Here is a 23,883-nt window from a genome sequence, read left to right on the forward strand (position 1 = left end):
AAATCCAAATGCTCCCATTTTGACCAGGCACAGTGGCTCACACCTGTAATCCCAGCACTTTGAGAGACTGAGGCAGGTGGAGATCACTTGAGGCCAGGAGTTCAAGACCAGCCTGGACGACATGGTGAAACCCCATCTCTACTAAAAATATGAAAATTAGCTGGGCATGGTGGTGGGTGCCTATAAGCCCAGCTACTCAGGAGGCTGAAGCAGGAGAATCACTTGAACCTGTGGGCAGGAGACAGAGGCTGCAGTGAGCCAAGATCGCACTACTGCACTCCAGCCTGGGCAACGAATAAAACTTCCTCTAAAGGAAAAGAGACACCCAAATGCCCTCATTTCCATCAAGCTAGGTTCCGAGAAGCAAATCCAGAGAGAAGATTCTGGTGCAAGTGAATCAATAGGATATATTCTCAAGGAAATCCTAAGTAGAGTGGGGAAAGGGAACTGAGAAGGGAAGGATAAAAACAAGGGTTATGATGCCAAGCAGAGTCCCCTGGAGGGGGATGTTGGCACAGTGTCTCAGAGGGCACACCCAAGCATCCCCATCAGGGATGAGGAAGTTGGAGAATTTCTGACCCTGCATCCCCCAGCCATTGGTTCAGGTCTGCAGCCTATAGCGCATGGAGGCAAAGGGGTTCTGGTAGCTGCTGGCCATCCTCCAACAAAGAAAGGCAGGTGCAGCTGGGGAGGAGGCACAGGGGAGCTGACGTGCCCAGAGGGGTGAAAGGATCTGAGGATATACCGACATGGGGCTGACAGTATTGGCCTCACACTCCACCCCCAAGAAAATAAAGCAGAGGAGAAACCCACAGTTTTCTTCCAGGTTCATCTATTTGTTCATCACTCATCCATTGATTTGAGCAAACATATACTGAGCACTGGCCCTGTTCCAGTTATTGTGCTAAATGCTGAGGGTTTTTTTTTTTTTTAAAAAAAAGGTTGAGGGGTGGGAAAGCAGTACTAATCTTATATTTGAGAGGCTAACAGTCCAAAAAGGTGGGGTGGGGAATATGTACCAAAATGTCTATCACCCAGGTCAGGTTTGAACTTAACAATTCCTTACTTCTCTGTAGGTCCCTTCCATGAAGGACCAAGCCCTCTGCCTGAAAAAAAAAAAAAAAAAACTATCTCTCTGTGCCATTATGTAATCCGAGGGTTCTAAGGCTATGCTGCTTAATGTTAATAAAGCACCTAAAGATCCCTGGATGAAAGGCACAACATGAATGCAAGGTATTATTAGTAATCAAAGTGGAATTTAGTAATACCAAAATAAATAAGCTGACCCAGAAGTTTTGCTCCGCATTCAAGGGAGTGTTCCCGGTATCCTAGGCCCTTTATCTAAGAATCAAATGCTCCCCACAGCTATAAAACATTCCTGCCCTGGTTTGTCTTACAAACTGAGCATTTTCCTGGCATCATGCTTTGGTAAGTACCCTGCTGATTCCAAGGGCAGCATTTCAGCAGCAGCCCTGGTAGGCGGGTTACTTAAGGTCACATCTATCTATTGCCCGTGACCCACAGGCCAGGACCAGGAGAGAGTGAAAAGGGGCTGGAGTGAGTGGAGACTAATAGCAAAACATTCTCATTTGTAGAGTAAAACAGGTTAGGAAAAGTGCAGGCAGTCTTCCTGTTCCTCCTACGACCAAAGACTGGCAGATAGGAGGGGGTCCCCGAGACTAGGGCCGCCGGATAAATCAGAGGTCACACAATTCAATCCAGACTGCAGATAAATAACACATTCTCTCTTTATTTAGTATAAGTATATCCCAAATATCTCATGGGACATACTTATATTGAAACATTTTTTGTTGCTTATCTGAAATTCAAATGTAACTGATCATCTTATATTTTTATTTGCTAGCTCTGGCAACCCTACCCCAAAGGACTTCACCACAGGGACTTTTCTCCTTTAATTCCCTGCTCAGGTCAGAAGTGAGAGGCCAGATAACTAAGGAGGACTTCATTTCAGGTTAGATAGGGAGTTCAGATCTCCCTAAGCAAGCTATTAATCTGAAGTCAAACAGAATTGCTTTTTAAGGTCTTCCCCTAACTGTTCCTGGGAAGTGTGTTCATGGGTCGGGAAATGAAGACAGAAAAAAAAAAAAAGACCAAGAAAAGAATCCCTTGGCAGAGCCTCAAACTCCAGAATTCCTTTTTCCAATGTAACTCCATAGATTTTCAATCTGTCATGAGCTTGCCTTAAGCTTATGAAGAAGTTAAACAATGCTCTGTTTTTTAAACCACAAGAATGGAGAATTTATCTAAAATTAAATGCCACATGCAGATTTTAAAGTCATGGAGATGTATAACCAGCCCAAAACTCAGATTTGCCCCAAACCTTTTTCCTAGCAGAGCACTTTCCCGGCAGCTACTACCTTTGAGCCTTGACACAGTCTTGGGGGCGGGCAACACAAATGTTATCCAACCCGCTGGCAGGTGAAGCAGGTCAGGCCAACACAAATCAAAAGCCCTGTCCAGAGCAACAGGGGTGGGGACAGAAGCTTCATCTATGACCCTGGCTCTTCCCATCTCAACAAGCTGTTCGGAAGTTAACCTGGTACCTGATTCTGGATTTCCGAGCCAAGGTCTGGGGTATGTTATTTAAGCATTTCAGACCATGCCTTCCATACTGTATCTGGCAGAGTCTACAAATGTATTCTATAAATCTTAATGAAACATGTGCAATGTGCAGGCATATTCTAGGTGCTAGGGACACAGCTAGGAAAGGCAGACAAGGTTCTTACTATCATGGGGCCCACATTCTGGAAGTGATGGGCAGGCAGATCATAAACAATTAAACAGATTAGTAAGCATGTAGCAGACGGTGACAAGTACTGGGAAGCTAGGGACAGAAGGTACAGGTGGAATGTGGGGCTGCTTTATGGAGGGTGAACTGAAGCTCTTTCTGGAGAGGAGATGCCTGAAGAGCCAGCCTAGTGTCCCATGTGGGGTCCCAGCTATTAGGTGGAGCAACTGCAGTGCTCTAAAATGGGACAAGCCTGGTGTTTGAGGGACAGCAGTGAAGGTGACAAGTTGGAGAGCAGCGAGATGAGGTCCGAGCACCAGACACCTGCAGACCATGGTAAGGAGTTCAGATTTTATTTAAAGTGTGATGATGATACTGGTGGAAAGCAAGTCTTAGCCCAGGTTCTCAGCTTCTTCTATAAAGATCAAGGTCACAGACTGGGCAGAACGGAGAGAACACAGAGGCCCTCATGGACGACCATGAGCTGTGCAATCTTTTGAACGGGCTCTGGAAGGGGGCAGGTGAGACACCTGGCCACTGACTCATGTACAAAGTTGGGCTCCTAGAGCTTGCGGTTTTCCCAGGATATAAAATCTATCTTTCCTGAACTTTATGTGCTTCTACTGAAAGCTACTGACTACCCTGATGAGTTTTCAGACCCTGCAACAGTGATTTATAGGCCCTGAAGACCTTCTAACTCAGGCTTGAATGACTTAGTCTGCTTATGCCTTCCTGCCAAGGAAAGATAGCAGAGCTGGGCCTGGAACTGGCCGAATATTCTATATACCTGTTTTCTTTGACTTGGGAGGTCAATCTGGCATCTTGGCCAGGGCCAGATGACAACATTTGGACCCGTGGTTCTCAAACTGTGGTCCCAGACTAACAGCCACAGCACCAAGTGGGAACTTGTTAGAAATGCTAAAATCAGAAACTTATGGGGTTGAACTCAGCTTTCTGTGTTTTAACAAGCCCACCAGGTGATTCTGATTCTCAAAGTTTGAGAACCACTGCGTTAGAAGAAAGTGAGGCAGGTGGTTAAAACAAAATCCTCCTTTTGCTGCGACTTGGCTCTCAGAGCAAAAACAGGAACTTTCAGGATACCAGGATGTGTGATGTACTGTCTGCCAAATATCTGACCAACCACAGAACCTTATATCTGAGGTGTAACTTTTCTATCCAGCAAAACTCTGTGGTGAAACATATTGATGAAGAATAAACTTTGGCTGTTTCTCCCAACTAGATTCTGAGGCCCTTATTTATTCTTGGTGTACTCTAGATGCTACTGGGTCATTCATTCATTCTCACACTCATATCTGCTGAAGACACAGAGATCATAAAATCCTGTCTTCACTGTTTAGTAGCTTGTATCAAGAGAAGAAGTGTAACTTGTGAATGAAGAAAAGTGACAACGCAGGGTAATAACCACTTGCAAGAGAACTCGGGTTTGGGGTTGGGAAGTCCTGAGGAAGGAGAGAAGACTCAGCCATGCCTAGAGGAACAGAAACACAGGAGTGTGGCAGGGGCTGGTCCAGTTCAACCAGGCTGGTGGCTGAGTCATTTCACAACACCGTCAGATGGGAAAACTTGAGTTCACATTCCCACATCCTCGCTGAAAACAGACTTGCCTGTAGGTCCAAACACACCTCATGGTTCCCCATGGACCCTCATGTGCACTGGAGGTGCTGAGGGGAGCCTGGAGGAGTGAGAGCACCACTGGCAGCCCCGGTCCCCACAGAGCTGACCAGGAGCTTTTTACCCAGCTCCTTTGTCTGACTGGAGCTCTCACTGACTGATCGGCCGACTCCAAAGCCCAGCATGCCCTTCTCAGTCCTGCCTCCTTTCCACATCCGAATTATGACCACTTGGAAGTACTTTCCATTGAGCAAGTCCAGACTGGGAATAAACCCCTGCCCATAAAGTTAACATGTTAACCACTCCAGTCCCTAGCATCTAGCCTTAGCAATTCTACTCAAACCCGCAGCGTGGCCACCTTTGATTCATTCAAAATTATTTATTAGCCAGGGCCTGACTCAGATATATGTATGAGTCATCCTGTTACTGATGGTTAATAATTACGCAGGAATTTTTAGCCTTACTAGTAATCAACAATGCAACAAAGAGCTACTCTTTTTCACCTGTCAAATTAGCAGTGCTTTGTTTTCCAGAGAATACTCAATGCCGGGCAGGAGGCTGTGAGATGGGCTCCTTCCACACTACCATTAGTAATATAAATGGGACATCCTTTCTGGAAAGCAATTCAACAACATGTATCAAAAACTGTTTAAATATTAGAACTCATTAACTCTGTAAATTCATCTCAAACTTCACTCTAAAGGAAATAATTAGGGATTTACGCAAATATTTATACTAGCTACCATTCATTATACTGAAGGGAGAATGCCATGTGCCATGCACTAACACATACATTATCTCTCATAACAACAAAGACGTTCACAAAAGGATTATTATTTTTTTTTTAATTTTTTATTGGATTATAGGTTTTGGGGTACATGAGCAGAGCATGCAAGACAGTTGCGTAGGTACACACATGGCAGTGTGCTTTGCTTTTCTTCTCCCCTTCACCCACATTTGGCATTTCTCCCCAGGCTATCCCTCCCCACCTCCCCCTCCCACTGGCCCTCCCCTTTTCCCCCCAATAGACCCCAGTGTTTAGTACTCCCCTTTCTGTGTCCATGTGTTCTCATTTTTCATCACCCACCTATGAGTGAGAATATGCGGTGTTTCATTTTCTGTTCTTGTGTCAGTTTGCTGAGGATGATGTTTTCCAGATTCATCCATGTCCCTACAAATGACACGAACTCATCATTTCTGATTGCTGCATAATATTCCGTGGTGTATATGTGCCACATTTTTCCAATCCAGTCTATTATCAATGGGCATTTGGGTTGATTCCAGGTCGGAGGCAACATACAGGATTGTTTTTAATAGAAAAAAACTGTAAACAAGCTACATTTACAAAAATAGAGAATGCTTACACAACTTAGTCCACAGAATGTAACACTACACATTAGAAAGTAGGTCTTTAAAGAATTTTAAATGCCGTGGGGAAAGTGCTTTTATATACAACATAACTATATAATTCAAGAAAAATATTTAACAAATATACGTGCATTAAAATAAAGAGAAATAAATAAACACACCTGTAGATAGTGCAGGAACTCTTTCAATGCTTTCTACATTTTTCTATTTTTCTACAACTGACGTACCTCCGTTTTATGTTGAAAAAGTCATAAAATGAAAACACGCACACACGAACAGACTTCCGCCTGGGTGTAAGGAACTTCCTTTATCTCATTCTCCTTTTAGACGGCTGCCTCCTTGTCCCGTCCTGATGAATCACTCACTTTGTCTGAGTGTTTTATTTTCTCTTTGCATAATGGGTGCAGTGATCCTGGCCTTTCCGCCTAAGACAGTTGTATGTCACAGTGACCTTCTGCTAATAAAACCCCAGGTGAACGCTAATTACAATTGTTACTAACACACTAATGCTTTCTGGGAGTGGTGAGTCACACTGGGCTCACATAAGGAAGGAATGGTCTCCAGGGACAGGATTTGACATGAAGACTCTTCTTCCCAGAAGCCCTCTGCCTGTCTAGATTTCCAAGAAAGACTGGAAGGTAGAGTGGTGTCTCTATTAGCTATTACTGGTACCAACAACCCAAAACCTCCGTAGCATACCTCTGAGCATTTGTTTCCTGCTCACACATCACAGGCCAGTGGGTATTTGGCTGATCTTGGCTTGAATCAATAGGGTTGGGCCCCAGGTTGCAGTTTGGTCCAGGTCTGTTCCACATGCCTCTCATTCTCCCAGGACCAGCAAGCTAGCTGGGACATGCTTTTCTCATGGCAATGGCAGAGGCATGAGAGGATACACACAGTCCTACAAGCACATTTCAATCCCTCTGTGCGTCACATCTGCTAATATCCCTCAGCCAAGCCCAAAGTCAAGGGGTGGGGAAGTGTTCTTCCAAAGTTGTGAAAGGATCAGCAAAGTTCCATGGCAAACGGTGTGGATGCAGCAAAAGGGGAAGAACTGAGGCCAAGAAATGAAAGTAACACAAGGAGGGTAGAGAAGGTAAAATGATCCACAAACCTATTATCTGACTGACTTTCTCATTTTGCCCATGAGAAAAAATCATCAGACACCTGAGCAAAGGAAAAGAGGAAAAGGGTTGGAGAGGAGATGGGCTATGACCTGTTGGGGGTAGCTGGGAAATACCTTCTGTAGGTTCATTCACTCATGCAGCCAACAGACATGGATTGGGGTTTGGGCTTAGAGCATGGTGAGGCTGTGAGCTGGGAGGTGATACAGGTGAGAATGAAGGCAGGACTCCATTCCATCTAATTGTTTTCCTTAAAAACTATATTTCCAAACCTGTAGCCTGCAGCCATATTTTAAATGCACTTTAGTTTTCAGCCTTCTTGTCTCTTGTGTTGCTATGATTTTAAAAGGTTGAGTGTATTTTTATAATCTCAAGTCCATATCTAAGCATTTCTCTCATATGTAAATATCTTTATGATCTGAGTTTTCCTTGAGAAGAAAAAAATGGATGTGTCCCCAGTCTGGACTATAAGGAGGCATCTGACAGTGTTGTGATCTACAGCCTGGGATGGTGGGTTTGATGGGTGCCTGGGTCCACTTACCAGGGCAGCCCCTAAGGAAGGTGGGTGGTGGCAGTCCTACAGATGTGCACATGCCAGGGTAACCTCGGAGATGCCTCTGCAGAGACAGCAGGAAAACACGAAAGATTACAGAGACAGCATCAAGCGTCCAGAGCTGGGAGGCAGCCACCCATGTGCATGCTGCAGGCTGTTGCTCTGGGTTAAGTGGGGTAAGACAAAGGTATGAGGAAGAGTGGCTTACCAGGAAGAGAGTAGCACCAGATGACAGATGAGTGGGTAGGGCAGAGCCCTACAGGGCCAAGCCCCCAACAGTGTTCCTTTTGCCTTTTTCTGAGCCAGTGTCCCAGTCTCAACAGGGATGAATGAGCAGGGCCAGTCTTGAGGGCTGAAAGAGCTAAGTGAAACCTGCAATCCTGAAATATGGAGACTAATACAGACCAAGGGCCCTTTTGCCTCATAGCAGCTGGAGTGTCTGGGTTTATTATTTTTAAATGGAACCAGATGACCCCAAACAACTACAAAACAGGAGTCTCTTTCTTCTTCCAAAAGGAAACAAATATGTAAAACAACAACAAAAACAAAAGTAGTGTGGAATGCTATCATTGGTTCTGGCTCTTGCAAGAGTGTATTATACCTATCAAGAATCAAGGATTGAAACCCAGTCTAATCATGAGAAAAAATCATCAGACACATCCCCAGACACCTGACCATCACTCCTCAAAATCATCAAGGTCAAAAACAAGGGAAGTTGGAAAAATTGTCACGGACAAGAGGAGCTGAAGGACAAATGATGATTAAATGCAATGTTGAATCCTGGATAGAATCCTGGAATAGAAAAAAAATTAGGTAAAAATTAAGGCAATCCAAATGAACTATGGACTTTGGTTAATAATAGTGTATCAACAGTGCTTCCTTAATTATAATGAATGTACTACACTAATGTCAGGTTTTATAATAGCATAAACTAGGTAGGGAATATATTGGAATTCTCAGTACTATCATCTTAATTTTCTCTAAATTTTCTTAATTTTCTATAAATCTGTTCTAAAAAGTAAAGTCTATTTTAAAAAATCTAAGTCAAAGGTCAAGAGCACAGATTTGGAAGCCAGGCTGCCTGCTAGTCTCAGCTGCTCCTCACCAGTTGTATTACTGTGGGGACCAGTCACTCAATGGTTCTGTGCCTCAGTTTCCTCACAGTGCAATAAGAATAACCATACTAACTGCTTCCAAATGTCATGGGGACTAAATGAATTGAAACTTGTGAAACTCTGGAAAAGTTCCTGGCACCAAATAAATACATGTGTTTATTTCATACATAAATTAATCTAAAGGTACAGGTTCACTTCAAATATTCTGCAACACAGGAGGAAGTAAACATTAGTTGATTTTTTTTTCTCTCTTCTCTAAAAAAAAGGAGCATGCTTAGGGCTCGGCATGGTCTCCACTCTCCTAGAACTACCCCAGTTTTGCCCTCTTCCCTCCAGCTTATCCTGAGTTCCTCTTTTCCTGCGCTTTCTACACTTCCTTCTTAAGGATTCCCATTCTCTGATAGGGACATAGGAGACGACCTAGCCTGGAATCCTCTTGCCAGAGGCCATATTAGCACAAGTACATCTACTGCCTTCTCCCCCAGAGCATCTTTTCAAATCTAGGGTCCAGCACTCCTCCAATTCCAATATCTTCCTCCAGATGTCTGGCCCCAGCCTCAGACCATTCATCTGCCTCTCCTGCCTGCACTGACACCCTTTCAGCTGGAAGCACCTTGGTAAGGAAAGGAATGTCACCACTCAACAGGATGCTTGGGAAATGCACATGTTCCTCATTGCTCAGGAAGAGGTCTCCCTAAAGAACAATCCTGAACCTTGTCCAAGTGGCTGAAAGTTTGACATGGGTCATCTTCCTGTGAACATCTGGAAAAAAGCCTCCATGCAGAATCTAAGGCATCTGCAGTTTCCTTCAGGCAAGACCTTGAATTCCTGGAGCATTTCCTTTTGCCACTCCTGCCACACCCCCTTCCTGAGGCTGCCAGGTAAAATAAAACCCAGACACTACAACAATGTGTCAGCAACTGAAAACCTAAAGCTACCAACAATAGAGTCTGCCAATGCCATTCCTCACCTGCCTCCCCGCTTCTTCTAAAGAAGCATATTGACAAAAATCCTAGAAGAGTAGTGAAGGAGGTCATTCTTACGACCCTCATTTTACAAGTGGGGAAACCAAGTCCTTGGTATCAAGACAAACCAGAAAAGAGATTTCAGGTGTGTTTCTTGTTTGGAAATGGGGTTGCAGCTCCTCATCCATGCTCTATCTGGGGTTACTGTGTTTGCTTTGCTTTCCTTTACTTTTCATCATGCCAGTACTTGGCAATGACCTACATAGACCACATGCTTAATAGGAATTCAAGCTTTATTAGCACCCAACCTTCAATGGCCTCTGGGGATTTGGCAAAGAGCAATATTTATGAAATCATCTCCTTGTTGCAAACAAACATTCATGCCTCTGGGGTGGCCTTTGAAGAGAAGAAACTGCAGGCTGAGAATATTTGACATGGCAGGCTATTTTTCTTTTTCATTTTTTATAAGGGAACCAAGACTACAGCACACTTGCACAGGGTTGAAATTTAAGATTTATAATGACTAGATGGCTCAGGTATCAACCAATTAGAAAGAATGTTGGTCACGGTACCCAATCAAAGCTCCACTGGCATCCTCCCACCCCCTGTTGGCCAGGCATTGCCTCTTAAGTTGCAGGATTAGGAAGGTCCAGAGAGTTCTGGGGAAGGGTCTAGGTGGTCATGGTGGTGGGAAGATGGCTATAACAAGTGATACGGAAATAACTGAGTATCTACCTAGCTATCAACCCCAAATTCATACATATTCTCAATTCCTACAAAGTACAGATCTACAGCACATGGCTGAACCCAGACTTGTCCCTAGGTGTACATGATGGTTAACTGCGGCAGGCGTGTTTGGATTCCAGAGACTTGAGGGTGTTGTTTTGCTGCATCTCACCTCCCTTCTGGGCAGCTGGAACTGGAAATGAAACTGCAAGTGGGTCAGGTGTAGGAAGAACAAGACAATAGGTGCAAGTCACTAATGACAGCCTGAAATGGTCCAAGCTAGGGAAGCCCAAGAGGGTCCCCAAGCCCAAAGGTTAAGTGAGGAATCAGAATTTAGAGATAGGAAAAAAAAAAACCAGGGCAGTTTCTGGTGAGATCCTAAGACAAGAGAGTTGAGAAGACCAGAGCACAGTGAAACAAGCGGGTCTAAAGCCACTGCTTCTAGAGCTCCACCCTGGCATTGGCAAGGGAAGTCTGGTTACGATTTAAAGGTTAGAGTAGGGCTGGAGCTCCTCAATACTTATTCAGCTCTTAGAACCTCCTTGTGAAAAGATTTCCCCGAGTGTTTTCAGTTCACACAGCAAGTTCTTTCTAGAAAAATTGTCCCAGATGCTGACACTGATGCTTCAGAAGGACCTTCATCGTTTGAAGGGTTGCTCCTCACTGGGAACAAGCATGATTCAGGTGAGTGGCCTTTTCCATCACAGAGTCCCAATTCTCTAGGACTTTGGCTATCTCAGGGCAGGGTAGCTTATAAATTTTTGCCAATGCAGTAATTTTAACAGTCACTTTCAAAGTAGACTTCAAAGCACTGGTGGGATACAAGAATTCTCCAGATGGGTGCAAACTGCTTTCCAAACAGGTAAATCCCCTCTACTCTTCTGAGTGAATGCCACACAATCCTTCCACTGTTGTTTTTATGACAAATTTGTTGCTTCTTACTAGTAAGCTATTAAGAGAATCAGTAAGGATGACTGAATTTGGAATTTGTGAACTGAAAGTAGTGTGTGACCTCAATACTTTAATTCAGCTTTCTACTCCAAATTCTGTCATCCATGCAGCAAGCGACGACCAACAAAATTTCCACTGTGCATCCATACCTGTGGATGACTGGAAGGCCCACACTTAGAAGGAAGGCAAGTTTGTTCTCTCATTCATCAGTGGCTGCTGCTGTGCTCTAGTTGACTGCAGATGATTTGCTCTCCCCTGCAATGTTTAGGCTTTTATGTTTACCACATCAGTATTAGGGTCCTGCAATTTAAAAAATAATTAAATTGAAAGATATGCATCCATTGTGGTTCAAATAGAAATCATCAATACCCTTCGTGCAAAAGCAAATGTTACATAATACCACTCCCTCCCAAAAGAGCCCTGCTCACACTGTAACATTTTGCTATTATACACAACTCTCATGGGTTTTTCATGAGAAAGTGTGAAAGGATAGAATAGATGGACAGTGAGTCTCTTGCTCCACTTAAGTGAATGAAAGTAGAAAATATTTTAGAGTTATTTTTCTTCTCAAGGAAAAAATTTTAGATGTAATTTTACTTTATTTTTTGAATAGGTTACATATTTTTATGATTCAAAAGTCTATCAAAAGGAATCATTAAGAAGTTTTTCTCCACCACTACCCTAGTCTATTTGGTTCCTCCCCTCCATCCCCTGGAGGTCACCACTTTATTAGGTTCCTGTGTATCTTCCAGTGTTTCTTTATGCAAATAGAGATGTATTTCACTAATGCCTAAAGCTCCCCTGGCCCCACATTAGCAGATAAAGCTGAAAAAGGTAGATAAAAGCAGAAGTGACCTCAGAAGACTGAAACTGCATCTGAAGTCTATATCCCTCAGACCCTCAGAAGCACAGGCATTTTTTTCTACACCTAATTCTTAGAAAAATTATGGATAAAATTGGGACTCTATTAGAGAAAAGGCCACTCGCCTGAATCATGCTTGTTCCCACTGAGGAGCAACCCTTTTTCCATCTCCCTAGCTCTGCTTTTATACTCTTCTGCCCCCTCACATGTCAACATCCCACAAAGGTCCCTGACAAAGGTTCACTTTTGCTCTACACTCTGCGCCTACCTGCAATAAGCACACCTATTAAGGGTTCCATCACATTAGTGCCTGTGGGGATGGGCAAATGGATTCTTTTTTATTATTATTTTTTTATTTTTTGAGACAGAGTCTTGCTCTTGTTGCCCAGGCTTGAGTGCAGTGGCATGATCTTGATTCACTGCAACATCCGCCTTCCTGAGCTCAAGCGATTCTCTTGCTTCAGCCTCCCAAGTCGCTGGGATTACAGTCATCCACCACCATGCCTGGATAATATTTTTTGTGTGTTTAGTAGAGATTGGGTTTCACCATGTTGGACAAGCTGGTCTCAAACTCCTGACCTCGTGATCTGCCCACCTCAGCCTCTCAAAGTGCTGGGATTACAGGCATGAGCCACTGTGCCTGGCCAAATGGATTCTAATATAAACAGCAAAAAGGAGGTGGCTGGCTCATTCAAATCAAGGTGTCTTCCCACCAGCAATAGTCATTCTAAATGGATCTCATAGGGAAACTCAACATTGGAGGATATCCCAAATGTGCGATGTTCAACATATGTATGGAGTGTGTATGTGCCAGGTGTTATGGCCAAGGGCCAGGTAGAAGAGTGAACAGGACACAGATCCTGCCTTCACAGACCTCATAGCCTCCTGAGGAGAGTTACAACAAGTTGTCATAAGAGTCATGAGGAAGCACAAAAGAAGGGCCCCTAACCAGGTTGGAGAGCTTGGAGAAGGCTTTGCAGAGGACACCTCATTAAAGCTGAGGCCAGAAAGGTCAGCAGGACTCAGCCAGGCGGTGAGTAGGGCTCTGAGGCAGCATTATGCACAAAGACCTTGGGTTGAGTAAGCCATGGCTCATTCCTTTTCTCCTACAACTTTCTCTTCGACTATCAGAGGACCTTCCAGAGAGAATTCTGGTAACCAATGGAGTGACTTTAATAGAGGGATAATAGCAGCAGGAGTTGGAGCTTCTTGGGTGGGGGTGGAGGTGTGTGGAGGTCTACACACCTCTGTGGGCCTACCTCTGTGCAAAGTCAAGTTGGGGGTAGTGCCAGGGAAGAGTCAGGAAACTAGAGGCCTTCTCTCCTCGGGACCCCCACGTTTATTCTAGATACCATGCATGGCTTGGAAACCTCGGGAAAACTCATGGCAATGAGAGCTTTAGGGGAAAGGCCTGAAATGTCAGTGAGTCAGGAAGTAAATCAATCAGATTCCCAATAGAAAACAGATGGCATGCTCAACATAGGATGACCTGAGGAGGGATTATTTACAAAAGTGCAGGTGGGTAGGGGCACAACCAATAGCACAGTTGCTAGGGCCTTACCATCCTTACACTTACAGGAGGGAAGTAAGGGATAGTATGCAGAGTGCGGCAGGAGACAGTGTCTCATTAGGCTCCTGAGTCTTGAGAGCAGTAGTGATCTGCAGCAAGGTGACCTTGCAGGGAGGGTGCCAGGGGAACAATTTCACTGACTTTCCTCTCCTTCCTTCTGCCAGGCCTTCCAAGTGGCCAAACCCAGCCATATAAGAGGACACAGGGCCTGTTGATGAGGCTGCAGGCACAGAGCAGCACAGGGCATGGATCTGGAGGGCACGAGGGGTAAGAGTACAGAAGGCAGCCCACCAAGTCCTCACTGTAACTCAGGGTGATGGGAGACAAGATGAGTCTTCCTTTCTTTTCTATGCTTTTCTCTATTTTTCTAATCTTCTCAAATACACGAATGTAACTCCTAGAATTAGAGAAAATATTGTAAATTAAAAAGGGAAACAAACAAACGCAACAATAACATCAACAAGGAATATGCACCAAGGAGGTGCCCAGGGTAGTACAAAAGCCTTCATTAACAGGAGTGGGAAAAAATGAGGCCTCAAGAAATTTTTGTTCCACTCCGAATCACCAGCCAACCTTTTGCGACAGGACCCTGAGCATAACGAAGGCAAATGCAACTGGCAATCTCAACTAAGTTCTTGGGAAGAAGAGTCACTGGGGCTTAAAGAAAGTGGTGCCCAAACCCCTCTTGTTTCTCTGAAGTGAATCTTGTGGGGAAGGAGGTAATCAGAGGGAAAGACACTCAACATCCCAGGGGCATCTGTTCAAGTCCCAGCTCAGCCACTTCATCAAGGTAAACCTCAAGCACATCATTTGCAGACCCTGAATCTTGACATCCAAGTGATGGTGAGTGCTGGTGTTGATCCTTTCTTCCTGAAGTCACTGTGAGGGTTCATGACTCTGTAAACAATAAGACACTCTAAAAATCTTCCTCGTGAATGTCAGAAGGGAGTGCACAAAAGATCAAAACCACCACGAAATGCAAGGAAAAATACCTCAACAGGCCCCCTCTGTTGCAGCCTGCAGCACCTGGAAGGCCTGTAGCACAGCTACTCCTTAAAAGGAAAGAATGCAGTCTTGGGTTAATCCTAGCAAAACACACATGGAAGGCCACAGGCAAGTGTGATTGATTTATCTATTTCCCATTTGACAGCCTCTCTCTTTCTAGCATTCTCCTCTTTTTCTGCCTTTCCCCTGCCTCAGCTCCCTGGGTTTCCTGTGCCAGGGACATGGCCATGAATCTTTCATGGGGGACTCTCCTTACTTAAAGGGTGGAGGTAAACTCTCATGTTTAGGAATTCCAGTGATTTTGAAGGTGAGTTTACAGTCAGTTGTAGCTGGGTCTAGGGAGGCTAGAATTCCAGGGCTAGAAGTGACCTTCACGTGTTCAATCATCCATTTATCCCATACACATTTGGGCATCCACTATGTTCTAGGCATTGTGCTAAGAACACAATGTAAGGGATATCCTTCCGTAAGGGATACAGAAGGAAGTAAAAGCAGACATCATAGAGAATGTAGAGTCTGGCAGGAGACAGGCATTAATCAAATAATAACACAGTAGTGGACTAGGTGCATAAATTATAGTAGATCTACATATTGAAGTAAGGTTAAGTAAAAACTCCAATTTGAAATTTGAATTGGAAATAGCATATGAAATTAAAATATTTTTCCTCCAAAAACATTTATCTGTAGTGTCACCCACTGTGGTTCTCCATGTAGAAATCAATTAGTGTTCCTCTCCCTTTTCATTCTAGGAGGCCTTAAGGCCATAGCCAACATGTTGGCTTTGCGTGTCTCTGTTCCTACTACTTGGCACGCTTTTATAAGTTCCCCAACTGTGGCTCCCTTTTCTCTGATTGCCTGCATTACTTGCTGGCAATCTACATTAGTGTTTTCATAAGCCAATTGAAACAATAAAATATCTGTAGCCTGGTCATGACTAATTTGTCTTTTAATTGCCTGGATTAACCGATCAATAAATTCAACAAATGGCTTTTGAGGCCCTTGTTGAACATTTACAAAAGACCTCTGTTGAATTCTACTCTGGGAAATTCGGTCCCAAGCCCTCTGGGAACATGAAGATACTGGATTATAGATCTGGGTATCAAAATCTAGTTGTTATTGTACCTTGGCATGAGGACCCTTCCCCTGGAGCGCAGCAGCTGTTATGTCTTGCCCTGTCACCTGATTCTTTTTGGCTTGTTGTTCACACAACTCATCATATTCTGCCCTCCAGAAGGGCTATTGTCTGGGATCCAAAGTGGTATAAGCTAGCATTGACCAGTCCCATGGAGTCATCTGGAAGTTTTCTGCTAAAATGTTGCATGGGGCACCAGCTGTGGCATTGATCACTTTGGGGTCACCACCAGAGACGTTGATCACCACAGGCAGAGTGTCTGTCCTAGAGACCCTGACACAGCAACACATGAATAAAATACACTCACACACCAGAGTACAGTGATCAAGTGGGCTAGGGAGGTCCTTAGCTGCTCTCAGAGGGCGATTGCAGCTACCTGACCCCTTGCTAGCTGTTCTTCGTCACATTTGTTCAGTATAGATTTAATAACAGAGATTCTAAGTCAACACATTTATGGATAACTAACATCATTAAAAGGGTGGTTTTATGAATGATAAAAGATTTTTGTTCCAGGGCCCAGAACAAACACCATTAATGAGTAATCCCCCTTCAACCCTCCCCTGAGAGGGCCATCTTGCACAGAATTTACATGAGTAAACAAGTAGAATAGAGACAAGGGAATGTGGGGTAAACAGACTTAATTGGGGAAGATTCTATTAGTCCTACTCTTCACCCTGTGACCTAATGCTTTAAGGTAAGGACCAGCTGCCTTCAGCCTATCCCATTAAAACCTTTCAGCCTTCCAAAAGGTTTGAGACCATAATCTTTCCCTAATATTTTCCTTAACATTTTGCTGACCACCTTGAGTGAATCCCAACATTCCACTGAAAATGTATGAGGATGACAAGTACCCCCAGTGCCCAGATTGTGGTCTCTAAATACCATTTCTCAATATGAGAGACAGAGCTCCTTGGAGAGATGACTGATTCCAAGGGTGAGTCGAAAATGTACAAGATGAGCCTGGGACATCTTATGCCAGAAAAAACTATGAAAAACTATGAAGACTATGTCAAAGAGACCCAGAGGTCAACTTGAAGGTTTTCTGCTCCAGAAGATTGGAAATTCTTCAAATAAAAAAATAATGGAACAGTAGATTAAAACAGCAGTAAAAAATCCATGAGTTCAAAATAATACTTTTAAAAAAGAAAAGAAAGGAAAAGATCATGGTTCTCCACTAGAGGTTGCTAGGGTTTCAGCTCATTACTTCAAAAATTGGTAAATAGACTGAAAGAAAAACATTTATTTTACCTTTCTAGTACATATATGTATATTTCTGGATAACTGAATTGTTTCTGGAGAAACTTATTTATAGAAAATGTTCCACTATTAAATGTAGAAAGAATGACATAATTCCAATTGTGACTTTAATGGAATAATTAACTTAGGAAACAATCGTTAGTGGATGCTGAAGACCTCAAGGGAAATGCCGATGTGGAACTTCATTACAGAGCAGTGAGGCTGGCACCATCTAAACCCACTGCTCTATCACTATTAGCAAGATAACCGTGCCTTATATGTCTACTGAGGAGATGCAACATGAAATAACACCAACTATGATATATTCTTGCCTTCAAAAAAATTAATCCTGAATTTTAAAAACCTCTACATCTCATACCAGTTTATAGGAAATATAAGGGACTGAAGAACAAATCAAGCAACACTGCAAATAAACGATCGGCCCAATCTAGATTGTGAGACATTCTACAAGATAAATAACCTAGTTTCTTCAATAAATCAATAACATGGAAAAGAAACAAAAAGGAATGAGAACTGTTTTTGTTTTTAATAAAAATTGTATATATTTAAGGTGTGCAATGTGATGTTTTGACATACATGTATGTATACTAAAATGATTGCTACAGTCAAGCTAATTAACACATCCATACTCCACATAGTTGCCTCTGTGTGTGTGTGTGTGTGTGTGTGTGTGTGTGTGTGTGTGTGTAAAGTTCTACTCTCTTAGCAAATATCATATCAATATACAATACATTATTACTAACTACAGCTACCCTGCTGTACATTAGGTCTCCAGAACTTACTCATTCTACTTTCATCTCCCTATTTCCTTTGCTGTACTATCCCTGGTGTTAAAAGGTAAATTTAGGCACATTAAAATTTTAAAGAGTTTTTTTGAGCAGACAGTGATTCATTAAGCAGGCAGCTCCAGACCACAAATGGTTTGAGGACTCCCCTGCAAGGGCACAAGAGGAAGACTTTCATAGGATGAACACAAAAGAAAGGCACATAAAATGTTGGATTGGTTAAAGTGGAGCAGTAGCCTTATTTTAGTGGAAAATCCCTACTTATAGATTTGTTGGCAGTTTTTGTTTGGTCAAGCTTAGGTAAGACCCAAGGCCTTACCTCCTCAGTCTAATGGTCTCACAAGTAACTATTTTAGCTATTTTAACACTGGTTACCACCATTCTTCTTTGGTTCTATGAATTTGACCTTTTTAGATTCCACAATAAGGTGAGACCATACAATATTTTTGTGTGTATCTGGCTTATTTCACTTAGCATGGCATCCTCTCAGTTGGTAGAAATGTCAGGATTTCCTTCTTTTATGGCTGAATAGTGTTCCACTGTGTATGTTTACCACATTTTCTTTATGCATTCATCTGTAGACAGACACTTAAATTGACCCCATATCTTGGCTATTATGAATAATACTTTAATGAACATGGAAGTGCAGCTATCTCTTCAACATGCTAAATTTATTTCCTTTGGATAATATACACAGAAGTGAGATAGCTGAATCATATGGTAGTTCCATTTTTAATTTTTTGAGGAAACTCCCTACTGTTTTTCATAATGGCTGTATCAATTTCTATTCCCACCAACAATGTCCAAGGGTCTCCTCTTCTCCATATCTTCACCAGCACTTATCTTTTCTCTTTTTGATAATAGTCATCCTAACAGGTGTGAGATGATCTCTTACTGTGGTTTTAATTTGCACTTCCCTGATGATTTGTGATGTTGAGCATCTTTTCATGTACTTATTGACCACTTGTATGTCCTTTTTGGGAAAATGTGTATTCAGGTCATTTGCCCATTTTTTAATCAGGTTATTTATTTTTATTTGCTATTGAGTTGTATGAGTCCCTTATATATTTTGGATATTAATCCCTGATCAGATGTATGTTTTGCAAATATTTTCTCTGAATCCGACAGGTTGCCTTTCCATTTTGTTGATTGTTTCCTTTGCTCTGCAGAAGCTTTTCAGTTTGATGTAGTCAGGATAGGGAATGGCTAGAGAATAAAAAAGACTTAAGACATATCAAATTGAATTAAATGCATGAGCCTTGGAGGGTTTTAAAAACAAATCCTAAAGAGATATCTTGGAGACAACTAATCTCATATTAAGGAATAATTGTTAACTTTGTTAGGGTGGGTAAGAGCATGGTGGTTACATTTCTAAAAAGTCCTTATAAATCTCAGATATACATAAGGGATGGGATGGCAGGATGTTTAGGATTCAAGGGCAGAGAGTAATGGGAGGCAGTATTATCACTTTGAGTGGGGTGATAAGTGTCTGAGGCTTCATTATACTCTTCTGTCTATAACCTATACAGCTAAAAGTTTTCATAATAAAACACTTTTAAATAGCAACAAATATATGACTATAAATTGTGTAAGGTGCTGAATCAAACACCTCTGGTGTGACTTCAGCATCTGTCAGGCTTACCTGTGCTTGCATCCATAGCTGGGGTGAATAGTTCCATGAAGGCTTTGATCAGCCTCATTCCAGACTGAGTCACATGTTTCTGATTTGTGGCAGGAGATGCTAACTAGGGACAGCTCAGGACCTCGCTGCCACCACGTATCCCTCTACACAGCAAAGGAAACAATCAACACAATGAAAAGGCAACCTATGGATTCAGAGAAAATATTTGCAAACCATATATACCATATGTCTGACAAAGGGTTAATACTCAAAATATATAAGGAACTCAAACAACTCAATAACAATAAAATACAAATAATGTGATTTTAAAATGGGCAAAAGACCTGAACAAACATCTTTCCAAAAAGGACATACAAATTGTCAGCAGGTGTATGAAAAGGTGCACCACCATGAGGAGCTCACAGTGTAGGGAAGTTAATGCCCAATGGGAATAGTAAGCACATGTATTTTGTCTTAATGGTGAATAAACTAAGACTCCTTCATCAGCTAGTCGATGAAAGAGCTGGCCTAGGGCTTCTGCCTTGATACCTTCCACAGAACTCAGCAGAGGGCTTTGCCCTAAGTGGGCCCTCAATAAGAATGTTTTGTGTGATTAAGTAATTATGCCTGAGCAAAAGCATAGAGACCATAAAAACACAACACAATTAACAATGGGAAGTTCTAAAAATAGGCCTAATGAATAGACATTTCTCAAAAGAAGATATACAAACAGCCAACAAGCAGAAAAAAATGCTTAACATCATTAATCATCAGGGAAATGTAAATTGAAACCACAAAAAGATACCACCTCACTCCTACAAGAATGGCCGTAATTTAAAAGTCAGAAAACAATAGATATTGGCATGAATGCAGCAAAAAGGGAATACTTTTACACTGCTGGTAGAAATGTAAATTAGTACAACTTCTATGGAAAATAGTATGGAGATTCCTTAAAGAACTAAAAGCAGATCTACCATTTGATCCAGCAATCCCACTGCTAGGTATCTACCCAAAGGAAAATAAGTCATTATATGAACTATTCCAAACAACTGAAAAGGAGGGACTCCTCCCTAACTCATTTTATGAAGCCAGCATCATCCTGATACCAAAACCTGGCAGAGCTATAACAAAAAAAAACTTCAGGCCAATATCCCTGATGAACATCAATGTAAAAATCTCCAGTAAAATACTGGCAAACTAAATCCAGAAGCACATCGAAAAGCTTATCTACCATGATTAAGAAGGCTTCATCCCTGCGATGCAAGACTGGTTCAACATACACAAACCAATAAATGTAATTCACCACATAAATAGAACTAAAGACAAAACCACATGATTATCTCAATAGACACAGAAAAGGCCTTCAATAAAATTCAACATCCCTTCATATTAAAAATTCTCAATAAACTAGGTATTGAAGTAATGTACCTCAAAATAATGAAAGCCATTTATGACAGACCCACAGCCAATATCATGCTGAATGAGCAAAACCTGGAACCATTCCCCTTGAAAACTGGCACAAAAAAAGGATCTCTTCTCTCACCACTCATTCAACATAGTATTGGAAGATCTGGCCAGGGCAATCAAGCAAGAGAAAGAAATAAAGGGTACCCAAATAGGAAGAGAGGAACTCAAATTGTCTTTGTTTGCAGATGACATGATCCTATATCTAGAAAACCTCATCATCTCAGCCCCAAAGCTTCTTAAGCTGATAAGCAACTTTAGCAAAGTCTCAGGATGCAAAATCAATGTGGAAAAATAACAAGCATTCCTATACACCAACAATAGACAAGCAGAGAGCCAAATCATGAATGAACTCCAATTCACAATTGCTACAAAGAGAATAAAATACCTAGGAATACAGCTAACAAGGGAAGTAAAAGACCTCTTCAAGGAGAAATACAAACCATTACTCAAGAAAATCAGAGGAGACACAAACAGATGGAGAAACATTCCATGCTCAGGGTTAGGAAGAATCAATATTGTGAAAATGGCCATACTGGCCAAAGTAATTTATAGATTCAATGGTATTTCCATCAAACTACTATTGACATCCTTCATAAAATTAGAAGAAAACTATTTTAAAATTCATATGGAACCTATAAAAGAGCCCATACAGCCAAGACAATCCTGAGAAAAAAGAACAAGCCTGGAGACATCATGCTACCTGACTTCAAACTACACTACAAGGCTACAGTAACCAAAACAGCATGGTACTGTTACAAAAACAGACACCTAGACCAATGGAACAGAATAAAGAACTCAGAAATAAGGCCACACATCTACAACTATCTGATCTTTGACAAACCTGACAAAAACAAGCAATGGAGAAAGGATTCCTTATTTAATAAATGGTGCTGGGAGAACTGGCTAGCCATATGCAGAAAATTGAAATGGACCCCTTCCTTCTACCTTATACAAAAGTTAACTCAAGATGGATTAAAGAGACTTAAATGGAAAACCCAAAACTATTAAAACCCAAAAAGAAAACGTGGGCAATACCATTCAGGACATAGGCACAGGCAAAGATTTCACAATGAAAACATCACAAGCAATTGCAACAAAAGCCAATATTGACAAATGAGATCTAATTAAACTAAAGAGCTTCTGCACAGAAAAGGAAACATCGTCAGAGTAAACAGACAACCTATAAAATTGGAGAAAATTTTTGCAACCTATCCTTCTGACAAAGGTCTAATATCCAGAGTCTACAAGGAACTTCACCACCACCACAACAACAAAAACATTAAAAAGTGGGCAAAGGAATGAACAGATACTTCTCAAAAGAAGGCATTTATGTGATCAACAAACATATGAATAAAAGCTCAACATCACTGATTATAAGAGAAATGAAAATCAAAATCATAATGGGATGCCACCTCATGCCAGTCAGAATGGTGATTATTAAAAAATGAAGAAACAACAGATACTAGTGAGGCTGCAGAGAGATATGAATGTTTTCACACTGTTGGTGGGAATGTAAATTAGTTCAATCATTGTGGAAGACAGGGTGGCGATTCATCAAAAACCAAGAACCAGAAATACCATTTGACCTAGCAATCTCATAACTGGGTATATACCCAAAGGACTATAAATCATTCAATTATAAAATACGTGCATGCATATGTTCATTATAGCACTGCTCACAATAGCAGAGATACAGAATCAACCCAAATGCCCATCAATGTGATAGACTGGATAAAGAAAATGTGGTACATATACACTATGGAATACTATGCAGCCATAAAAAAAGAATGAGATCATGCCCTTTGCAGGGACATGGATGGAATTAGAAGCCATTATCCACAGCAAACTAATGCAGGAACAGAAAACCAAACTCATAAGTGGGAGCTGAACAATGAAAACACATGGACACAGGGAGGGGAACAACATACATCAGGACCTATTGGTGGGGGAGTTGGGGGAGGGAGAGCTAATGCATCAGAAAAAATAGCTAATGCATGCTGGACTTAATACCCAGGTGATGGATGGATAGGTATAGCAAACCACCATGGCACACATTTACCTATGTAACAAACCTGCACGTCCTACACATGTATCCTGGAACTTAAAATTAAAGTTAAGAAAGAAGTCATTATGTAAAAAAGACACATGCCCACGCATGTGTATAGCAGCACAATTTACAATTGCAAAGATTTGGAACCAACCTAAATGCCCGTCAACCAACGAGTAGATAAAGAAAATGTGGTATATATACACCATGAAATACTACTCAGCTATAAAAAGGAGTAAAATAATGTCTTCTGCAGCAACTTGGATGGAGCCAGAGGCCATTATTCTAAGTGCAGTAACTAAGGAATGGAAAACCAAATACTATATGTCCTCACTTACAAATGGGAGCTAAGCTAAGAGGACACAAAGACATACAGAGTAATATAATGAACTCTGGAGACTTAGGGTTGGGGGAGGTTGCAGGGGGAGGGATAAAAGGCTGCAACTGGGTGCAGTGTACATTGTTGTAGTGACGGTGCATTAAAATCTCAGAATTCACCACCATAGAATCCATCTATGTAACCAAAACCCACTTGTATCCCAAAAGCTATTGAAATTTTAAAAAATAAAATAAAAATAAAAGTAGGTCTAATTTGTTTCCTGTGACTGATTTTAAGATCCCAAAATAGCATAGAGAAAATGCATAACTGTAAAAGAAGATAGTCCTTCATCCCATAGCAATAAACTTCCACATAGGTGTTAAGACACAAATCTTCCTGTCTCATAGCGCTGCCTTTCACATGATGAACACAAGTGTCCAGGCACAAAGACGTGCGTGCAAACAGGTGTGCGCGCTCCATATTGTGGCAGATAAAAATAGCTCATGAGCTTGGAAAAAACAATCTGCTTTAATCCTCGGATTTGGGAAAAACACTTGTAGTCAAGAACAGAATCTCATTTTTGAAGATAATTGGCATTTCCCCCTCAACCACAACTATTTCAAATATTTAAGTAA

The 23,883-nt window shown here is 41.8% G+C and overlaps 1 protein-coding gene across 8 annotated transcripts in view; it reads right to left on the reverse strand.

Moving 5' to 3' along the window:
- Positions 1-5,210: 5,210 nt before the first annotated feature.
- Positions 5,211-23,883, reverse strand: part of LOC144579515 (uncharacterized) — a 55,592-nt gene continuing 36,919 nt past the window's right edge. For 3 of the 8 annotated variants that reach the window (XR_013527248.1, XR_013527242.1, XR_013527247.1), the window contains 6 exons: positions 19,437-19,579; positions 14,608-14,667; positions 14,360-14,512; positions 13,622-14,012; positions 11,333-11,483; positions 5,211-8,218 (listed from right to left, as the gene is read on the reverse strand). Coding sequence is in view for 1 of the 8 variants with exons in the window: in XM_078350598.1 (XP_078206724.1) it covers positions 14,422-14,512; positions 14,608-14,667; positions 19,437-19,579 (294 nt within the window). In the remaining 7 variants the exon portion in view is untranslated. The other 5 variants (XR_013527244.1, XR_013527246.1, XR_013527243.1 and 2 more) reach the window with 5 other exon arrangements.

This window comes from Callithrix jacchus, chromosome 15 (assembly GCF_049354715.1).
Source record: "Callithrix jacchus isolate 240 chromosome 15, calJac240_pri, whole genome shotgun sequence".
NCBI lineage: Eukaryota > Metazoa > Chordata > Mammalia > Primates > Cebidae > Callithrix > Callithrix jacchus.